The sequence below is a fragment of the Thunnus maccoyii genome, chromosome 1 (assembly GCF_910596095.1).
Source record: "Thunnus maccoyii chromosome 1, fThuMac1.1, whole genome shotgun sequence".
NCBI lineage: Eukaryota > Metazoa > Chordata > Actinopteri > Scombriformes > Scombridae > Thunnus > Thunnus maccoyii.
Window position 1 is genome coordinate 29,465,865 of NC_056533.1, and position 18,479 is coordinate 29,484,343.

At 41.4% G+C, this 18,479-nt stretch overlaps 1 protein-coding gene across 1 annotated transcript in view; it reads right to left on the reverse strand.

Moving 5' to 3' along the window:
* Positions 1 to 18,479, reverse strand: part of fbn1 (fibrillin 1) — a 66,162-nt gene that overhangs the window by 30,994 nt on the left and 16,689 nt on the right. Inside the window, 23 exon segments of the mRNA XM_042408797.1 lie at positions 1,949 to 2,074; positions 2,674 to 2,799; positions 3,763 to 3,885; positions 4,005 to 4,130; positions 5,714 to 5,839; positions 7,868 to 7,996; positions 9,295 to 9,420; positions 9,539 to 9,766; positions 9,919 to 10,044; positions 10,152 to 10,202; positions 10,306 to 10,443; positions 10,890 to 11,009; positions 11,130 to 11,255; positions 11,362 to 11,487; positions 11,638 to 11,691; positions 12,241 to 12,393; positions 13,447 to 13,569; positions 14,734 to 14,856; positions 15,679 to 15,804; positions 15,890 to 16,009; positions 16,104 to 16,256; positions 17,008 to 17,214; positions 17,316 to 17,468. Coding sequence (XP_042264731.1) covers positions 1,949 to 2,074; positions 2,674 to 2,799; positions 3,763 to 3,885; positions 4,005 to 4,130; positions 5,714 to 5,839; positions 7,868 to 7,996; positions 9,295 to 9,420; positions 9,539 to 9,766; positions 9,919 to 10,044; positions 10,152 to 10,202; positions 10,306 to 10,443; positions 10,890 to 11,009; positions 11,130 to 11,255; positions 11,362 to 11,487; positions 11,638 to 11,691; positions 12,241 to 12,393; positions 13,447 to 13,569; positions 14,734 to 14,856; positions 15,679 to 15,804; positions 15,890 to 16,009; positions 16,104 to 16,256; positions 17,008 to 17,214; positions 17,316 to 17,468 — 3,009 coding nt within the window.

Here is an 18,479-nt window from a genome sequence, read left to right on the forward strand (position 1 = left end):
TTATGTTTGTGAAACTGGGTTGAACTGAACTGATTTGGGGTTGTGGGGAAAACAAAACAGACCCTTTACCAAGTGAACGGAACTTTGAGATTTTGGGACGAGTAACATTTTTGTGTTAAAAGTAAGGCAAAAGTTACTTTCCCTAGTAACTAATTACTTTTTATATGCAGTAATTGGTAAAGTAATTCAAGTACTTTTTGAGAGAAGTAACTAATAACTGTAACTAATTACTAATTTTCAGTAACCAAAACTGGTGGACACGCTGTGGATTTCACTTAAAGTGAAAGCACATTTGAAGGGGATCTTTTAACAGCCAGTATGAATAGGAGGAATGATTACAGCGAGGAAAACTTCTCTCAGTGTTCATTTGGGCATCTGAATGTTGTTTTGTTCATTAATTTTGAATTAAGGAGGCAAATTGTGTTATTTCTTGTTTCAAAAGTTGCATAGTTTCTCGTTAATTTGCATTGTTTTACTTTTTTGTTACTCAGCAAAAAGACAATGAAGCCAATGTGTTTAACCCTTCACCCCGATTCTTTCTTTTAATGCTAAGACACTCCCCGGCTTTTAAACTCCACCAGTGAACCTCCACCCAGTCCAAACTTTCTAATACACGCAAAGATGAAAAAGTGCAAAAATCTACGCACAAATACTCACACCCTGCCCTTGAGTTCTGTGTGTTATTGAATAAAATAGAGAAATAATCCTTGTGGGAGCTTCATCAACAGCTGGATCAGATCTGGGCCTGAGAGCACCACTTACTCATTAACCCTCACACACACACACACACAAGAGGATTTAGCCTATACATACTAACATGCCCACATAAGGCAATTCGACATTGACAACCAACTTCTTATGCATTTTTCTTGTCTTAATATATTAGAAGGAGATCCGTTCCAAAAAGAGTAGCAGGTCTTGTTTGCTTGTCTATAACAAGACGTCCTGCCTGCCTGAGAGGAATTAGCGTCTTGATTCCCTGATATTCTGGGGCTGAAATTCCAAACCTGTGAATCAGAACTGGCTGCTTTGCTGCAACCCAAGCTTTCTCAAAACAAGGAAAATACTGTATGGCCATTTTAATGGGATTAGAATGAGCAAGAGTGTGTGCGTGTGCCTGTGTTTGTATGTGTGAGTGAGTAAGTGAGTGGGGGGGGGGGGGGGGGGGTTGAATCACACTTCAGACAGATCTGTTTATTTGCGTCTGAAGGAAGACGTGCTGCTGCTGACTGTGTGTCTAACTCATTTCGATCATCGAGACGAGGCCAGATAAGATCACTAGCCAAACTCTCAACTAGCCCTCAATCCGAAACTTTTAAGTGGCCTTATAAATCAGACTTAACTCTGGCTGGACGAGTAGTGAGTCTAAATTAGCAGAGGACTCTACCGGCCGGATGGACTTTGTATTTATGTGTTCTGGAGCCTTTACAGGTGATTATGTGCTGCAGAACTCTGCCAAACATCACGTAATGTTTAACTGACCTTAATGAAAGAGCAACACAGGAATAAACAAAGCTGCAACGTGATGCATACATCTGACCGAAGATAGTGATCTCACTGCTCCCGCTGATGTTGCTGCTAGTGCATACGTCAATGTACGCGTGTCTGCGAACGTGTTTCTTGTCAGCTCAGACAGGAGCTCTTGAATGAGGGTGAGTAATGTTAGAGCTGCTTCTGCTTAGCCAGACATTCTCCTTGCATCCTCTCATTTCTCACCTCTCTCTTCGACTCGCTCTCACTCCTGCTGTTCACCAAAACCAAACACACACACACACACACATGCACCTTGTCTTCACCACTTAATCAGTCGCAGCCTTCCACTGACTCACCATCCTTTCACTCCCGTCCATGTTCTTCCACTGACAGGACATTTTGTTGTGGGTAGGAATGCTTGTGTGTGTGTGTGTGTGTGTGTGTGTGTGTGTGTATGTGTGTTTGTTTCGCTCACCTGTGCAGCCGGTGGTTCCCTTGCGTACTGAGTATCCCAGGTCACAGTGACAGATGAAGGATCCCTTAGTGTTCTCACAGTTCCCACTCAGACAGATGTTTGGGTTCAGCTCACACTCATCCACATCTAGACAGTGAGGGAAGAGAATTGTGAAACAGAGCAAAAGCAAGAATGTTAATGTGCTAAACACAACTAAAATAAAGAAAAAGGTTGACAATAAATAAAAGGGAATTAGCTTTTGTTGATTGGGCCCGTCAAACAGGGTTGATAAGCTGCGTTATGCGTAAGTGAGTCACATAGAAATTACATCATGAGCTATATTAAAACTTTAAAATGTGCTTTGATAAACACAGCAGTGAGAGAGACTGTGTTTATGCAGACTCATTTATAAGTCCTTACGTAACTAATGTCAGGTTTTTGTTTTCTCACTCAGTGGAACCAGACATCTAAATGTCAGGCATTCCTCCCTGCTCAACCAAACTAACACAATGTTCACTGTCTTATAAATCAACAACAACATTAGATTACTCTCTGTACTCTCACAAACACGCTCAGCGATCTGAGTCATTAAGTCCTATTCTCATGACTCATATCTTGGATAACATTTAAGATGATTATTACTTTGTTTCTCTAATCTCTAAGATCCCCCTGGATCTAATAAGCGCAGAGCTGTAGAGGATGTAGCTGAAGTGTTTCATTTTGGGCATAAAATGTGCATCCGTTACCCAGGCAGGTCTTCATATCCTCAGACGACATGAAGCCATCAAAGCAGAGACACTGGTACGTCCCTGGAGTGTTGGTACACTGGCCTCCATCACAAATGTCTGGGCTCTCCTCACATTCATCAATATCTGAAAAATGAAAGACAGACAGAGACATGGAGAGGCAGACAAAGTGTAGAGGACAGGATGAAGGGAAAAAAGGAGGAGGAACAGAGCTTATCAGCCAGCTGTAAAAGGAAAGCACCAAGTCAAATTTGTATCAGGCTAAACTTACATGTCAGTAATCAAAAAAACGCCACAAAACCTGGCAGACATTCAAAAGAACACATCTACATTAGAAAGTGAAACAATGCTACTTCAAAGACATATTTCTCTTCCTATACAGGGCAGAATACAATCGGAAAAAATTCTGGTTGGCAATCACAAAGGCCAATCCAGGATAAGGGTTGTGCAGCTGGCGCCGCACAGAAAACTGAATATTATACTGAGCAAGGGTAAAGTAATTCTTAGCTCTTCTTTTGCACAAATTACTCTCAAATTACCACTGTGCTGCCTTGATCTCCGTCTGTATATGTCTCTAGTATGGAATAGGAGTCTATGAACAAGACATGAAGCTTATATCACTGTATACAATTAACATGCTCTAAACTGGAAATGCTGGTAATATTTGCTAGATTAATCTATAAGCCCCATCTATCACTAGCTGGTAACATTTTAAAGCTAACAGAAAATCTTAAAATTTAGTGTTAACCTTTACCTCGACAGACCACTGTGTGCTTCCTTTGAACTTGCGCCAATCAAATCACAGCAGAGTCTCTCCATAAACAAGTTTTCTTGATCTGCTGCTTTATTCCTACTCTTAAATCACGTCTCTCTAAACACAATCTTTGAAGGATTTATGTACTACCATATGCGCAATGTATGCAAAGTTCTGACAAGTAAAACCTATCATTGCAATTTGATTTAGTTGCCACATCTTGACAAATGAGGCACAAGTACATTTAAGAATGTTAGAAATGCATAATACTCAGACAGAAGATAAGAGACGAATTATGAAAGGCAGAGACAAGATATACAGCTACAGGTACTTACCGGTGCAGCTCCTCAGATCAGGCATCAGGGCGTATCCACTGTGGCAGCTACACTCATAGCTGCCCTCTGAGTTGGTGCAGAAAGTCTCACAGCCACCGTTCTCAATGGTACATTCATCGATGTCTGACAGCCATAAAAACACACCGTCACATACTGCTGGCATACAACCTTCAGACTACTCAATGAAAACACAAAAAGTATATCTGTGTATGGAAATAGTCGGCAACATATTCAGTACGCACCAACACAGTCCAGTCTGTTCTCCGTAGACTTGTATCCTGTGTCACAGGTACACTGGTAGCGGCCGATCATATTGACACATTGGCCGTGTCTGCAGAGTTTGTCGCTCAACTCACATTCATTGATATCTGTGAGAGGACAAAGCAATCAACAAATTATTACACATAAAATGTCTACAGTATAAAAATAAGCCACGCGTTTAAAGCTGGAGGTACCAGTAGCATGTTTGCATGATGGTTGGCAGTTAAATCCTTGGGCATTAACACAAATCTGGATGGAGTAAAAGGAGTAAGTCACTTGCCTTTCAATATGCCATTGAGCAAGGCCACTTGCACTATGAGAGCTCTGAAGTGTGATTGTGCGCATAAACTATTTAACTGAACACCTGCCTGAGACCAGTTAGCTACACTGGAGACCAGTAATCAGTGGTGGATTAAAAATTGTAACAGATGTTTCATGATGGATTGAGGCCTTAATGGTGATGAAAAGAACAAGAAGAGCGAGAAATCTGACATCATCAAGCACACTGTTTTACACCAGTCTGTATGAAATTTGCTATATAAACAATATATATTATTATTATTATCATAGTAGCACTACAGCCTGTTAGTTCATCAGATATAATGAAGACTATTGTCTCAGCGAGGATGAGGTGCGCACTTTTCATTAATGCTTTCTTTGCTTTTATTACTTTGGCTGGCGATAAAGAAAATAAATGAGCTGAAGGGGCAGTGATTGAGCATTAGGTCACTGAGACCTTCACGCACCGCATTAGGTCATCAGAATGACACCCACTGAATAATGCAGGCTCAGTGCTATACACATGGGAGTTATGAAACTATAGACGACACTGGAAAAGTTGGCTCTTCCTTTGTCTTTGTAGAAACAGTGTTCTGTTGCTACTTCTCCAGTCAACTGGGTGTTCAAGTAACCAATGAACTAAATGTGAAAAATAAATTGTCAAAACTGACTCATTGGAAAAGTCTGCTCTTCATTCACTCTGAAACTTCATTAGTGTCTTACAGAAGGGGTAAAAAAAAAAAAAAAACTGGCTATATGTACATTTCAAGATGGCTGAGTCTTCATCACTTATCCAATGAAAACTAGACAAATAAAAGGCCAGCCCCTAAAGGAAGCTGCAACCCAAACTTTCAGAAAAAGAAATAGTATTCAGGACATTTAAAATATTAAAAATTCTAATAAAGTGTCAAAATCACAAAGCTCTGTTTTGTTAAATATAAATTCTCAAATGCTAAAGTCAACATTCGTCTTTCCACTAGGATCTCTTGTCTTTACTACGTCATGGTCTAAGTGCACTCTTCTTAGTGTGCACATTTAAGCGTACATGCAAACACACACACTGGTCTAGAGTTCATATCAGCCCATATATCACATGTATATACATCCCACACATGCACTTAAACACCTCCACCCCTACACAGAGCCCCAGTGAGCCCACACACAGAGAAAGAAACTGAGGCCGATTGGAGGGAGACGATCCAAAGCTCGCTTTTCAGTCACAATGTCTGCTCTATGACAACATATCACCCCTTACTGATCATCTTTCCATCCGTTTTGTCTTTCTATCATCTCTCAGGAAATTACATTTTGTTACACCAATTTCTCCAAGAGGGGAGAGAAAAGCAAGGAGGGAAAAGTTCTGAGATGAAGAGTTCACCCAACTCTCCTCTCCAATGACCTCATCACTCACCTAGACAGGCCGAGCCATCAGGTGCGATCTCGTGTCCCTCGGGGCACACACACTGGAAGCTTCCCTCGGTGTTTATACATTCGCCTCCGCGGCACAGCAGAGGATTACGCTCACACTCGTCGATGTCTGACGGTGGAAGAAGATACACACACATACACAAGTAGACATATTCAGTATTAGAGCTCAGTCACACCACATATTTGTTTCCCTTCTGGTTAATTTCAAATGGAGCCTATTGAAAACTGTGTTTCCAGTTGTAAAGCGGACTCTGCTTGGCAAATTTCTGGCAAATTTGCAGATCAGAATTCACCTTTGTTGAATTTTGATCTGCAAAAAAGTGATACACCAATTTGACTGTCATGTGCATGAAGAAGTACTAATATAAACAACAGCTCCGTGGCTGGCAGTGACTTCAAGGACAGGGACTAACAGTGACAGAAATTAAATATTTGCTAAAAATGGGTATAATTCGATACTTTTTGATTCTTTTGTTAGCCTCTTAATCCAGTCAGCAACAACCACTTAAGTTTACAACCCTGCCCCACATTTCCAGTCCTGCCTGTTTTTTTTGCCACAGCATGTGAGTAACTGTCGTCTCGCCAGTTCTGCTCTGACAACGGCTTTAGTCCAACATAAGTATTGAGACTCACCATTTTGTGTGTACGATTTCTCCCAAGAATTTTAATCAAACGACGTCAAAGGCAGACCAGAACAGAAATAGAGCATTAAGTATTTTCACAGATGGCAGAACATTAGGACTTGTAGTTGCATATAAAATCATTTTGCTGGGCAGCTGATTGCGTGTCCCTTGCATGAAGGTCAAGTATGCAATAAAGAACAATTATCTTTAAGACTTTATGGAGCCATTTTGCGAAGTGATTGTGACAACACTTGGGCTGCAGTGCAGTGCAGACTAGACCCTTTCAACACCCCGCAGGGGTTTAAGTAAAGTCAGTCAAACTCTGCTTCTCTCTCTCACACACACACACACATATACAAATGCACACAGCCTGAACATTTCAGATTACATCAGCCATCTAAACAGTGAGTTCCAGGTCTGGCATGTTAGCCTAAGCACCTCATCCAGAGCTTATGGCCCAAGAGGGAGCCTGGAGGAGATGGCTGGGTTGTGACTGAGACTGGGGTTGTGAGGCAGGAACTTCCCTACACTTAGTCCTGTTCAGACTGCCAGCCCAAATCTGTTTTTTGGCATATCCACATTGTATCCATATTGATTTTAGAAAGCCTGGACAGCAAAAAAAACCACATGAAATGCGATTTTTGCACATCGGATCCAAACCACATTTGGAGGTGGTTTGAAATGCGATTTCAGATTTCTACAGATGCGTCTCAGTCCGGATGCTCTGACTGCTCAAATTGGATTTCAAAGTGTCTTTTCTGTCACTCGCAACGCCAAGCATGACATCAAATCCAGAGCGAGAAGTACATCACAGCAGCAAAAAGGGTCTATCTGCAGTCTTGTAGACATACGCAACATGCCCACATTACCACATGACAGGCCCTGATATTGTTACCATAATGGCATGCTACACAACAACAACAACTAAGCAAGTGGGTGTGTCATGTGGTAAAGTGGGTGTGTTGTGTAGATAGTGCGAGTCTGCACATACACCTACTTGAGGCTGAGCAGAATCCATACAGTTGCTGAAATAAACTGTCTGCTGGCATTTTGGGGGATGATGGATCTCTATTTCTCATGCTTCATGCATTGGAAAGCCACGTCACCAGCATACGCAGTTACTGACACCTACGTCGTTACTACAGCGACCATACAGATAGGTTAATGATGGCTGGACACACAAGTCCGATCTGATCACTTGCAAACAACAGTGCGGACAGTCTGTCTGAAGGATCTGATTTGAGAAACAAATCTGATTTGCCTGCAGTCTGAACAAAGCCTTAGAGACCGTTATAGGTTGGCACAGCTCTCCTCTCAGATGCTACCACTTTAAAAGGATGTGCAAGAGAGTTGTAAGGGAAATCGAGTTTCTCACTCATGTCCTCACAGACTAAATGATTTCATATGAAAGTGTTGTGTCTCCGCATGTAAGGAGATCAAATCATCTAAAGCTGAAGAGGTGATTCAATGTATGTATGTTTGCAGGTGTTGGTGTGGGAGGATTGATCACTCACCCATGCAGTTTTTCATCATCATGAAGCCACTCTCATATCCTTCAAAGCATTCACATTCAAAATCTCCTGGCGTGTTGACACACCTGCCCTGTCCACACAGGTCCGGAGAGATGCGGCACTCGTCGATGTCTACAGGGAAAAGAGGAATGCCACAATATTCAGCAACATAGAATGTCTCTTTAACACATTCACACATGCAGACAAACTCATTTTGTGAGTTCTATATATTCACTAAAGAAATAAAATAAAAAATAAAAATCAACATAAGATAAAAACATTTTCATGGTGATTTTCAAAACAGTTACAAAGTAATTTTCACAGAAGTGAAAAACAGATAACTAAAAGTAGTAGTAAAAGCAATAAAGCTAAGGAATGTAAGTAAAGCAAACAAAGCATAAAAGCATCAAAAATATTTTACAAAAGTTTAAACAAGCAAGACTATAAAATGGGTTTAGTGGTTGAGTTTCAGGATGATGCATATTTGGGCAGCCTAAGCTCTTTAGGCAGGTTCTTCCAAAGGTCTTCATCCCCTTTGTATTTTAATTCACAATTTTGGAACATTCAACAGCGACCTGCACTAAGACTGGGACTGGGATCTCACTCAAAGGGGGTTAAAATGTCCCAGATATCGCTTGCTTACAAGGAGCATATACATTATTTCAGAATAAAGCTGCGGTACTGATATTTAAACCTAAATGATGTGTGCATGTTTCAACAGAGCAATAATGTAGCTAACCAGACTACAGGGACCAGCTCCAACAAGCCCAAAGCAGCCAGACTCCCATTAGACTGAATGAGCTGGATGTAGGCAATAGCTTTACACCACTTTCCTGTAATTAGTGTTGGCAGAGGGATTCAGAAGGGGGACTGATGAAGAATGGCTAGACAGTGGAGCTATGCCATTGTCATAGCTGATGTTGAACAAACATGTTGGATAAAAAAGAGCAGCTAACATACATGTAGCTAGCTAAAGTCTAGTCTTTGTAATCACTGAGGTAGCCATTGTACAGTTTATGAACTCTGTTGTACATACCAGTAGAGCTGCAACTAATTGATCATTATCATTACTGATTAATCTATTTTTTTATTTTTCTGTTAATCCTTTTATTGTTTAGTCTTTTAAATGTCACAAAATAGTAAAATATGCTCACAAATATGCTCACAATTACCCAGAGCTATAAATGGCATCTTCCAATTGTTTGTTTTGTTAGACCAAATGCCCAAAACCCAAATATATTCAATATGTGATGATATAAAACAGAGAAAAGTGGCAAATTCTCACATTTGCAAAGCTGGGACCAACAAATATTTGACTGTTTGCTTAATTAATGACTCAAACCCCTTAATCAAGTTTCAAAATTGCTGCTGATTAATTTTCTTTCAATCAACTATTCCGCTAATTGACCCATTACTTCAGCACAACTCACCAGTGCAATTCCTTTCATCTGAGTCCAGAGCATATCCATTATCACAGCGACACCGGAAGCTGCCGATGGTGTTTCTGCATCTCCCATTTGAGCACAAGGTGTTTATCATCCTGCATTCATTTATATCTAAGAGGAGTAAAGGGATAAGGACAGGTAAGAGAAAGGATGTAGTATTCCAACAGTGTTCCTCATATCTTCAAATGTATGTAACCACTCAGATGCAGTCAGTAGACGGTACAGTTACCTTTGAGGAAGGGCCTGCCGTTGATGAAGTCACCCCTGTGGGAAAAGCCAGGTCCACGAGGACAGAGCTGGGCGTATTCTGGAGTGCCCTTCTCCGGACACTCGTCACACTCAGGGCCCCAGGCCACACCCACTGAGCAACAACAGGCATCCACACGATGTTTCCCTGAGATAGGAGCCCCACAGCGCTCATCCTCATGGGTCAAGTAGCACTGCTCCGTACGCAGGTCTGGAAGTCACAGACACATCTTTTACAACAATTTGATGTGAGAATATAATGTAGATACATTTAATGCACAAGTACAGTCAGTAAACATGACATTTACGAGAGCATAATGACATCAATACCAACACACATGGACACAAATTTACAGTACCCACCAATGCACATCCTGCCGCTGACATCGACAGTCATTCCTGAAGGGCACTGGCAGATAAAGGAGCCTGGTGTGTTGATGCACTTGCCGTTGATACACACTCCGGGAAACACTTGACATTCATCCACATCTGACAGTCCGCAGAGCAAAAACTCCATCAGTTTAAATTATTCACATTACTGGAGTGAAATGCAAATCTGAATTTCCAGGTCTACGTTGCTTCAAAGCAGATCTTACCTTCACAGACATTTCCTCGGACTCTAGCGAAGCCCTTACTACAGATTGGATCTGAGAAAGACACACAATAGAAGTTCAGATGAGAATGTGGTTCACTAAAAAGTGAAGTGTTGACCTACTTGACATCGACACTTGACATCAATCACTTTCTCACCTTTTTCACATTTGGCACACGGGCTGTTCCAGGCCTCTCCTAGTGTGGCACAGCAGTGCGACTTAAGTGTGGCCCCATTTATGTTGACCTCACAGCGATTATTGACTATCTTCAGCCAACAGGTGCTCTTGGTAGTCTCTGTTTCATCAAACAAACAGTTACTAGATAGTTATGCAGAATAAGTGAACACATAAGTCAACATGAGCTGGTTTGGCACAGTCAGTATGTTATTTGACACCAAATTTCAGTACTTACTTTGTTAATCTTATATCTTATTGTCTTTACATAACTATCATAGTTGGTCTACAATTGTAATTAGTGCTGATTGGCTTGTTTGCCCGACAGAAAAACTGCTTCAGTGGACTTTCATTCTCAGATTATTAAGATAAATTTGTGACACATTTCTTCTTAAATCTAGTTAATCACTGAGCTGCACGCAATGTTAAACTTATTTATTCTAATAGTTCCAAATATGACAGAGAATCACTGGATTTCATAAGTTTGATATTTAATAAATAATAAACATTTTTCCAATCAAAGTGCTGTAATTGTAATCAAACTCAAACAACACAATGCTCACTTACCGATACACTCCAGCCCAGTGCTGTCCAGCGAGCTGCCCGTCGAACACAAACACACAAATGACCCTTGGCTGTTCCTACAATCTCCGTTTACACACGGGCTAGAATCACACTCATTCACATCTGTGGGAGACAAACAATGTATTTTTTTTCAAATTATCCATCACTTATAAATCCAATAGATAGATACAGTATGTGCAGTGATTAGGGGAGATCGTACGACAGAATGAAAGCATGTCTTACCTTCGCAGACGTCTGTGTCAGAATCAAAGCGGTACCCTTTGGGACACTGACAAGTGAAACTGCCTGGTGTGTTCCTGCACAGACCGTTTTCACACAGATGCCTGCTCATCAGACACTCATCAATATCTGAGGAAAAACACAGACAGACATGAATACTGTCCTCACACTGGATTTTGATTTAAGGCTGTATATTTTCCAAGATGTTGAGGACATTACAGAGCAGTTCACCTACCGACACAGTTTTTGCCCGTCAGGTCTACCTCAAAACCTGCATTGCAGGTGCATTTGTATGTCCTCAGCATATTCTCACACACTCCATTCTGGCAGATGTCGGGGTCAAGGGCACACTCGTTAATATCTGAGAAGGCAAAGAATAACCTGTTGAACATCAGGGTAGGAAAAAACCCTTACTAATAATAGTCTTTAATTTATATGGCCCTGTTTGGCTCCTGCATAGTCTACACATTACACACACACACACACACACACACACACATGCATGCATTACCTCTTCCATCACCAGTTATGCCGGCGCCATTTGGGCACAAAGCCAGGAACTCAGCTGCAAAAAAAAACACATAAACAGCACAGTTTGGTTGATAAAAAAGAAGAAATAACAGTGTTTGAGAAAATATCACATTTGCCAAAATCCAAGAAATCTCAAAGCAAGACATTTAATAGCATATCATTATCCATTTCCATGCTTTCTCATTTAGCCTAGATGTAAATAAAACCATCTCCTTAATGTGGTGCAGCTCTGGCATCTTTTGATATAGAAACTTTAATTGGCAGGACTAATGAGAAGTGACTGAATGATATGTGTGTGTGTGTGTGTGTGTGTGTGCGCGCGCGCATGTGTTTGGAAGCTGCCACTGTCTCATAACTGTGGGCGTCTCTGTAAAACAACTTCATCACCACTATTCTGTCATTTATGAAATCCAAGCTGGTATGTCAGAGCTAACAAAGTGTTTGATCTGGTCATCCTGACTTCGATAGGTGTGTTTTGAATTAAACACAAGTTGTATGTGTGTGTCTGTGTGAGTGTATGTGTGTCAGGCAGCAGGAGGTGGCTCCATATGTGTTAAGGGTGGAGTGATTTGAATATTCGTACCAGAGCTTTGTGGTGGGCAGGGTTGGCAGGGCTCTCCGTAGGCGTACTCGGTGCTGGCGCAGCAGCACTCAGACTTGGTCACAGCTCCAAATAAAGGCCTAACACACTGCCCTCGCTTGTAGCCACCATAACACGTACTGCGCATATGTGTGTCTGTTTCATATGGACAAAACAAGACAGAAAGAAAGTGTGTGAAAGATGAGGTAAAGAGATCTGGAAAGAGGCTAGAGACAGAGTGAAAGAGAGAGAAGTTGAGGCAAGAGTCCGTAGCTCCAATAAACAACAACACTGGCAAAACAAACGGTTGTTCTCTCTTCATAATATCCAGGGATTTGAGGCATTCTCCTGCACTGATATCATTCTGACGAAAACTCACCCAGACCGAACAACAGCATTTCAACACTTCTCAAACAATACACAAAGAAATGTCATTTGGGGGAATGTAGGAATGTTGAAAATAAAGGAATAAACAGATCTGCTCTCCATGTGCCAGTCAAGGAGAACTGGAGCATAAGGAGGAGAAACTAAAAGAGACATGCGAGTCATGATCAAGATCAATATGTCAAAAATCAATATTGATCAACACATGCTCTCAATTGATAGTGACTTCACTATTGATAGTGAGCGTATGGCTGCAACAAGTTAACACGATCAGTAAGTTATAAGCAATTTTTTTGCAACTCTGACTTTTGCTTATTTTATCACTGAATTGGAAAATGATTGTGTTGTGGTTATACTGATTAAACGATGGGTGAGACTAATCAGTTTTGAAAGGATAATCACTCTGTGCTTCAAGTGCTTAAAAAGTGGGACCAGCATATATTGACAAATGCTTTGTCCAATTATACCTGTGTGAGACAGGCACATAGTAGCCTGCATGGGTTGTGCTTGCAGAGGGCTCAATTCTTTCCCAAAGACAGGTTGTACTAGGTTAAAAAATAAAACTAAATATTGCTAGTTATATTGCATGGTCATCTTCTCTTTGTTGCGGCAGAGAAAACACATGCCACACACAAAAAGAGGGTCGTGTTTGTTCCCTTCAGTAACTCCTGAAACAAAATGCGTGCCTACATAGCTACATGTACTGTATACCTATAAGAGGATGTTGCTCCTGAGCAGATTAATGAGAGATAACTGTTTGCCATAGTATCCAAAAGAGAACACATGAACCATTCCTGAAAACAGACAACTCTTAAAGTTACTTACCAACACAGACCCGCCCATCCAGGCCCACCGCCATTCCAGCCATACACTCACAACGGAACGATCCCTCTGTGTTGACGCAGTGGCCGTTCATACACATGCCCGGGGTCTCACATTCATCAATGTCTAGAAGCAGATACAGGAAAGCACAGGGATTCAGGGAGTGGAGTAGGTTATATCACAGACTCATTTCTTCACATACGCTCCTTCAGCAAGTGAAAATTATTCAAATAAATCAATTCCAAACTAAAGTAGTGTGTACACAAGTCCTCAGGTATTTGATTCACTGAAAAGTGCAGCAAAAGTTTCAGTTTTATGACCTCAGCTAAGAAAACACACTTCCCTTTCCCCTCGATCCCATCAGCGTATTACAATAATTATCATAATGAGCGTAAACAATAATATGGCATGAACGCATATGTGTGTGTTTTTGTGTGTGTTTTTGTGTGTGTGTGTGTTCTGTCTGGGTGTGTTGGAGGACAGAGAGACATTTTTCCTCGGCTGCAGATAGAGACAATGAGGCTCCAGGGCCCCTTCAGACTACACATTTCATTAGTGATTGCATACATCAGCACACTTTACCCACACCCTACTCGTCTATTTATTTATTTAGCTATGACTTAACCGGGTCAGCGTCTCTGAGATCAAACGTCTGTATCCAAAGACACGTGGAACAAAATGGTTGCAGGTTTCACATTGAAAAGACATTTTGTTAGGTGGTACTGGTTAGCTAAATTGATCTTTGTGGTATCTCTTCTCATCATTATATTAATTCATTGTAATTTTCTGTTTGATTTTTGTTTACATACAGCGTTGGATAATGGAAATATACAGTCGATCAAATAGCTCGATACTGTATGAGACTTATAAGTCACGTGTTAAATGGTAGCGATTTAACTTATCCTGAAGCACATTTCCATCTTCTAATCGAAGCCTCTTCTGACATGTTTTATCAATTTTTTGAGAAGCCCAAATCTCCTTTCTCCGTGCGCTGAACATGTTTAGGGAAGACTGTCTGCTAGCAAATCTCAGAACAGGCGGGCCCCAACTATCCACATGTCCAGCTGGCCTGCCAGGATACTGAGGGATTTTTCCAAGGCTTTTAGGGGGATTTTTGCCCTGTGTGTTAAGACTCACATAAAGAAACACTAACATGCCAGAGTAGTAGCCAACTTCCAAACTAGCTGAAAATGAAAGTCAATAATAATAATAATCGTGATGCAGCCAGTGAAAAAGAGAACGTGGAGATGTGATGATCTGACAAGGTTGCAGGCTTTCTGACAAACACACCTACACACATGCGTCCACTGGTGTCCAGCAGGAAGCCATGTTTACAGATGCATTTAAAGCTGCCATCTTCGTTGATGCACATTCCGTTGAGGCACATGTTCCTGATCAGACACTCGTCCTGGTCTGCGGATGAACAGAAACAAATTGATGGATTTAAGTGCGCTTAAGGAAGATCTACTGCTTAAAGACTCCAACTGGTGGTTTTGTATAGTTAAGTCAATAAACAACAAATTGCAAATACTTCACTGACCAGAGATTAACTACAACTATGACTATTTTCCTAACCCTGCTCATTAAAAGACACTCATACATTGTATAGTTGATTTCCAAATCACTACATTTATGCTATTAATGCTGACAGAAAATAAAGTACAGAAAACAAACACTAAGCAAACATTGACATCAGCATAATCTTAAAAATGTTGCATTTGAGCAGCCAACTGTTCAATATTAGATCAAACAAAACAACTGGCAGAGTTTTCAGAACACTCCATGCTTAAAACGTCATTACAATGCGTCTATAAATCTGACCAAAAAATATGATGGCGACAAAATGTTCCCCGTGATGGATGACTTATCTAAATCACAGTTCAAGACTCTGCTAGTTAATTTTTATAGCGTACAGAAATGAATGGAAACAAATGGATTCCTGTAAGGTAGGAAGTAAATATTAATAAAACTCCTGGAGTCCTTTGGAAAAAGGTTGGTAGAAATATAAAGTATACATATTTTGTAGTTAATGGGCTGAAACACACAAAACCACCAGCACGGTCTTTTAATATCCTGTCTCTAAAAGCACATGCCTCCTTCAGGCATTGGTTTTAAATCACCACCTCTAACAGATCCACGGTCCATTAAATATAAATATTACACATACTGTGTTCAATACAGAAAACTACCCTTTAAATACGTCCCCATAAATGTAGATTTCTGAACTTGACAGACCTTGACAGTTTTTGCCATCTGCTGAGATCTCGAATCCAGCGTTGCAGACACAGTGGAAGCTGCCCTCAGTGTTCACACAGCGGCCATTGTTGCAGATACGACCATTGGCCACACACTCATCCAGATCTGGCAGAATCAAATAGAACCGTAAACACATACATCTTATTTGTGTGTGTGTATATGTGTGTGTAAATGTGTGTGTGCGTGTCACCTCGACACTCTGTCCTGGTCGCAGTGGTCTGGAATCCAGCAGGACACTGACAGATGTAAGACCCAGGGGTGTTCACACACTCTCCATGTGTACACGGGCTTCTCTCACATTCATCATCATCTGAAGGACAAACATAGAGCGCATAAACCTTCTTTACCTTTACGTACGTCCAAACTGGTGCTTGAGAAACATCCCCAATCTCTCAGTAACTTACCGATGCACTCTCCCCTTGCATCCAACTTGAAGCCCATGTTGCACTCACAGCGGTAACCAATGCTAGGCATCGGGATGCACCTGCCATTCAGGCAGAGGTTGCGGAAGGCCTGACACATGTTGGTGATATTCTGGGGTAGGATTAGCGGAGGACCTGATAGAGACATTCACACACATACTTTATATTACCAGTGGATCATAAAATGCAGCATATTCCTTCAGTAACGGGATGACTAAATGGAATTAAGTATATAATCTTAATAAGATATTTGTTTTAACAGAAATGATAGGTACTAAAGGTACTGCTAATGTATTAATGTAAAGTGTGTAATCTTGCATTGCCAAACTTATCTACATACTGTGGTTGCTGTGTGGCCAGCTCTGGCAGGACCCACGGTCATTATCACTAAGGTAAAAAAAATGCTTGAATTTCTTGAGAGAAGCCTAAACTGTGCCAAATGCAAAATAGAGGAAGTTGTTCCAGAGGAAGTTGTGGAAGATTGTGCACATGGCTAATTAAACTCTTGATATGGTCTGACTCTGGTCAGAAACATTTACTGTTACCTTTTAGATATGTTTTCTGTGTATATTCTCTGAATATCTTTACAGCAATACTCAAATGAAACAAGTAGCCCTGCCACACAGAACAACTGAAGTCTTAGTCAACATTTTCCATCATTAACATGTAGCTCGTTAGTTCTAGGGTGCGGGTTGTTATTGCTCAGAACTGGGACTTTGAACATGGCAACACAAGGCTAGTGGGTGGTCGAGCATTGCACATCCACTGAATCAGAAGAGAAAGTGTGACTTATAAGCTAATATAGCACAAATCAACTTTAAAGACCTGCCTGTGTGGAAGTGTAAATGTATAAAACAAACACAGCAGACAGAAAACAGCAGCACACCTGGAAGAGGCTGTATAGGTAACATGCCTGGATATGGGACTGGTCTTGGAATTTGGGGAGGGCCTGGAATCTGGATTGGAATTTGACCAGGACCAGGAGCTGGACCAGGAAATGGAATTGGATAGATATCGGGTATCTCGGGGCCCCCTGGGACACGACCTGCACCATTCCTATCAGGTATCTGGATGCACAGCTTCTGGTACTCCTCTAAAATGAGCACATGTAAAAGAGTTAGCTGTGTATTGAGACATGAAGAAACATAGATGAAAGCAAGAAATTTCAAGCCATGTAAGTGCGAGTGACCCCACCTGTTCCACGAATGGGACACATTTCAGGGGTGGACCCATCCGACCAGCAGCGTCCACTATCACAGCAGCACTGCATTTTGGTCAACAGCTGCGAATTTTGGTTGGCGCAGCGCCCGTTCAACAGGCTAGCATAGCAGTACCCACCACGAGCATCTGTGGGAAACAACACAGCATAAGGTCAGTTGAACTAACTGTGGTGTATGGAATATGACATGTGTTGTCTGCATGTTGAGCAAATTGGCAAGAGTACAATCAAAAAGTGGTCGCTGGGGCTTCAGATTTTCCATCATTTGGAAGATGGAAGCCACTTCCAATAGTCATAACTTCCTATTTATGAGAACCTTTCCTACATCCTGCAGTTTCTGGCACTGTACACCAGCATGACTAATACTCAGGTTCCCTATTAACATAAATATATCATGTCTTGTTTCACACCCAGTCCATCCAACGTATTCATATGGTGAAACTGACAGGCTCCACTAATGATTGCTTGGTTAAGTTCGACAAAATGTCAGGCAAGCACAAAGTTGGTTGGAGGAAAAACAGTTGGGACCTTGAGGGGCCAGAGTGGATGTTCCTACGTGGAGTGTTGCTGCATGGGAAACAGACTAAAATGTTTGGCGCAACAGTTTTTCTGGAGCGAAAAACTCAGACATTCCTTCCTCACAAACATCCTCTCCTGGGGGGGTAATGTGAGCATGAGTTTGCATATGTTTGTGTGTGTACGCATGCACATGTGAGTATGTGCGCGCACATCTAATGGACCATTCTGACCCAAATTCCTCCCTGGTCTGTTTTGGGTCAAACTGAGCTGAACTTGCAGGCTTTACAGGCTCTTCTAGAGATGGTGTGTATGTCTGTATGCGCACACTGTTATGTGGACTGGACACACTTCACTGTTCACAACTGACAGACAGACACACACACACTTCACTTCCTCCAATCATGATGTCAAAAAACAAAGTCACCTAAGTGAGTAAAAATGGGCCTGACACACAAGAGCAGTTCACTTCGCTTCTCTCATCACCTCCCCTCCTCCGTTTGAAGAAAATATAGCTCATTGTTGTGGAACTAGAAACAAGCAAGTGACTACTGACCTAAATTCTACCAGCTGGAACATTGGACCCATTTCAGTACTTTCTGCTCTCATTGCCAGGCAAAAAG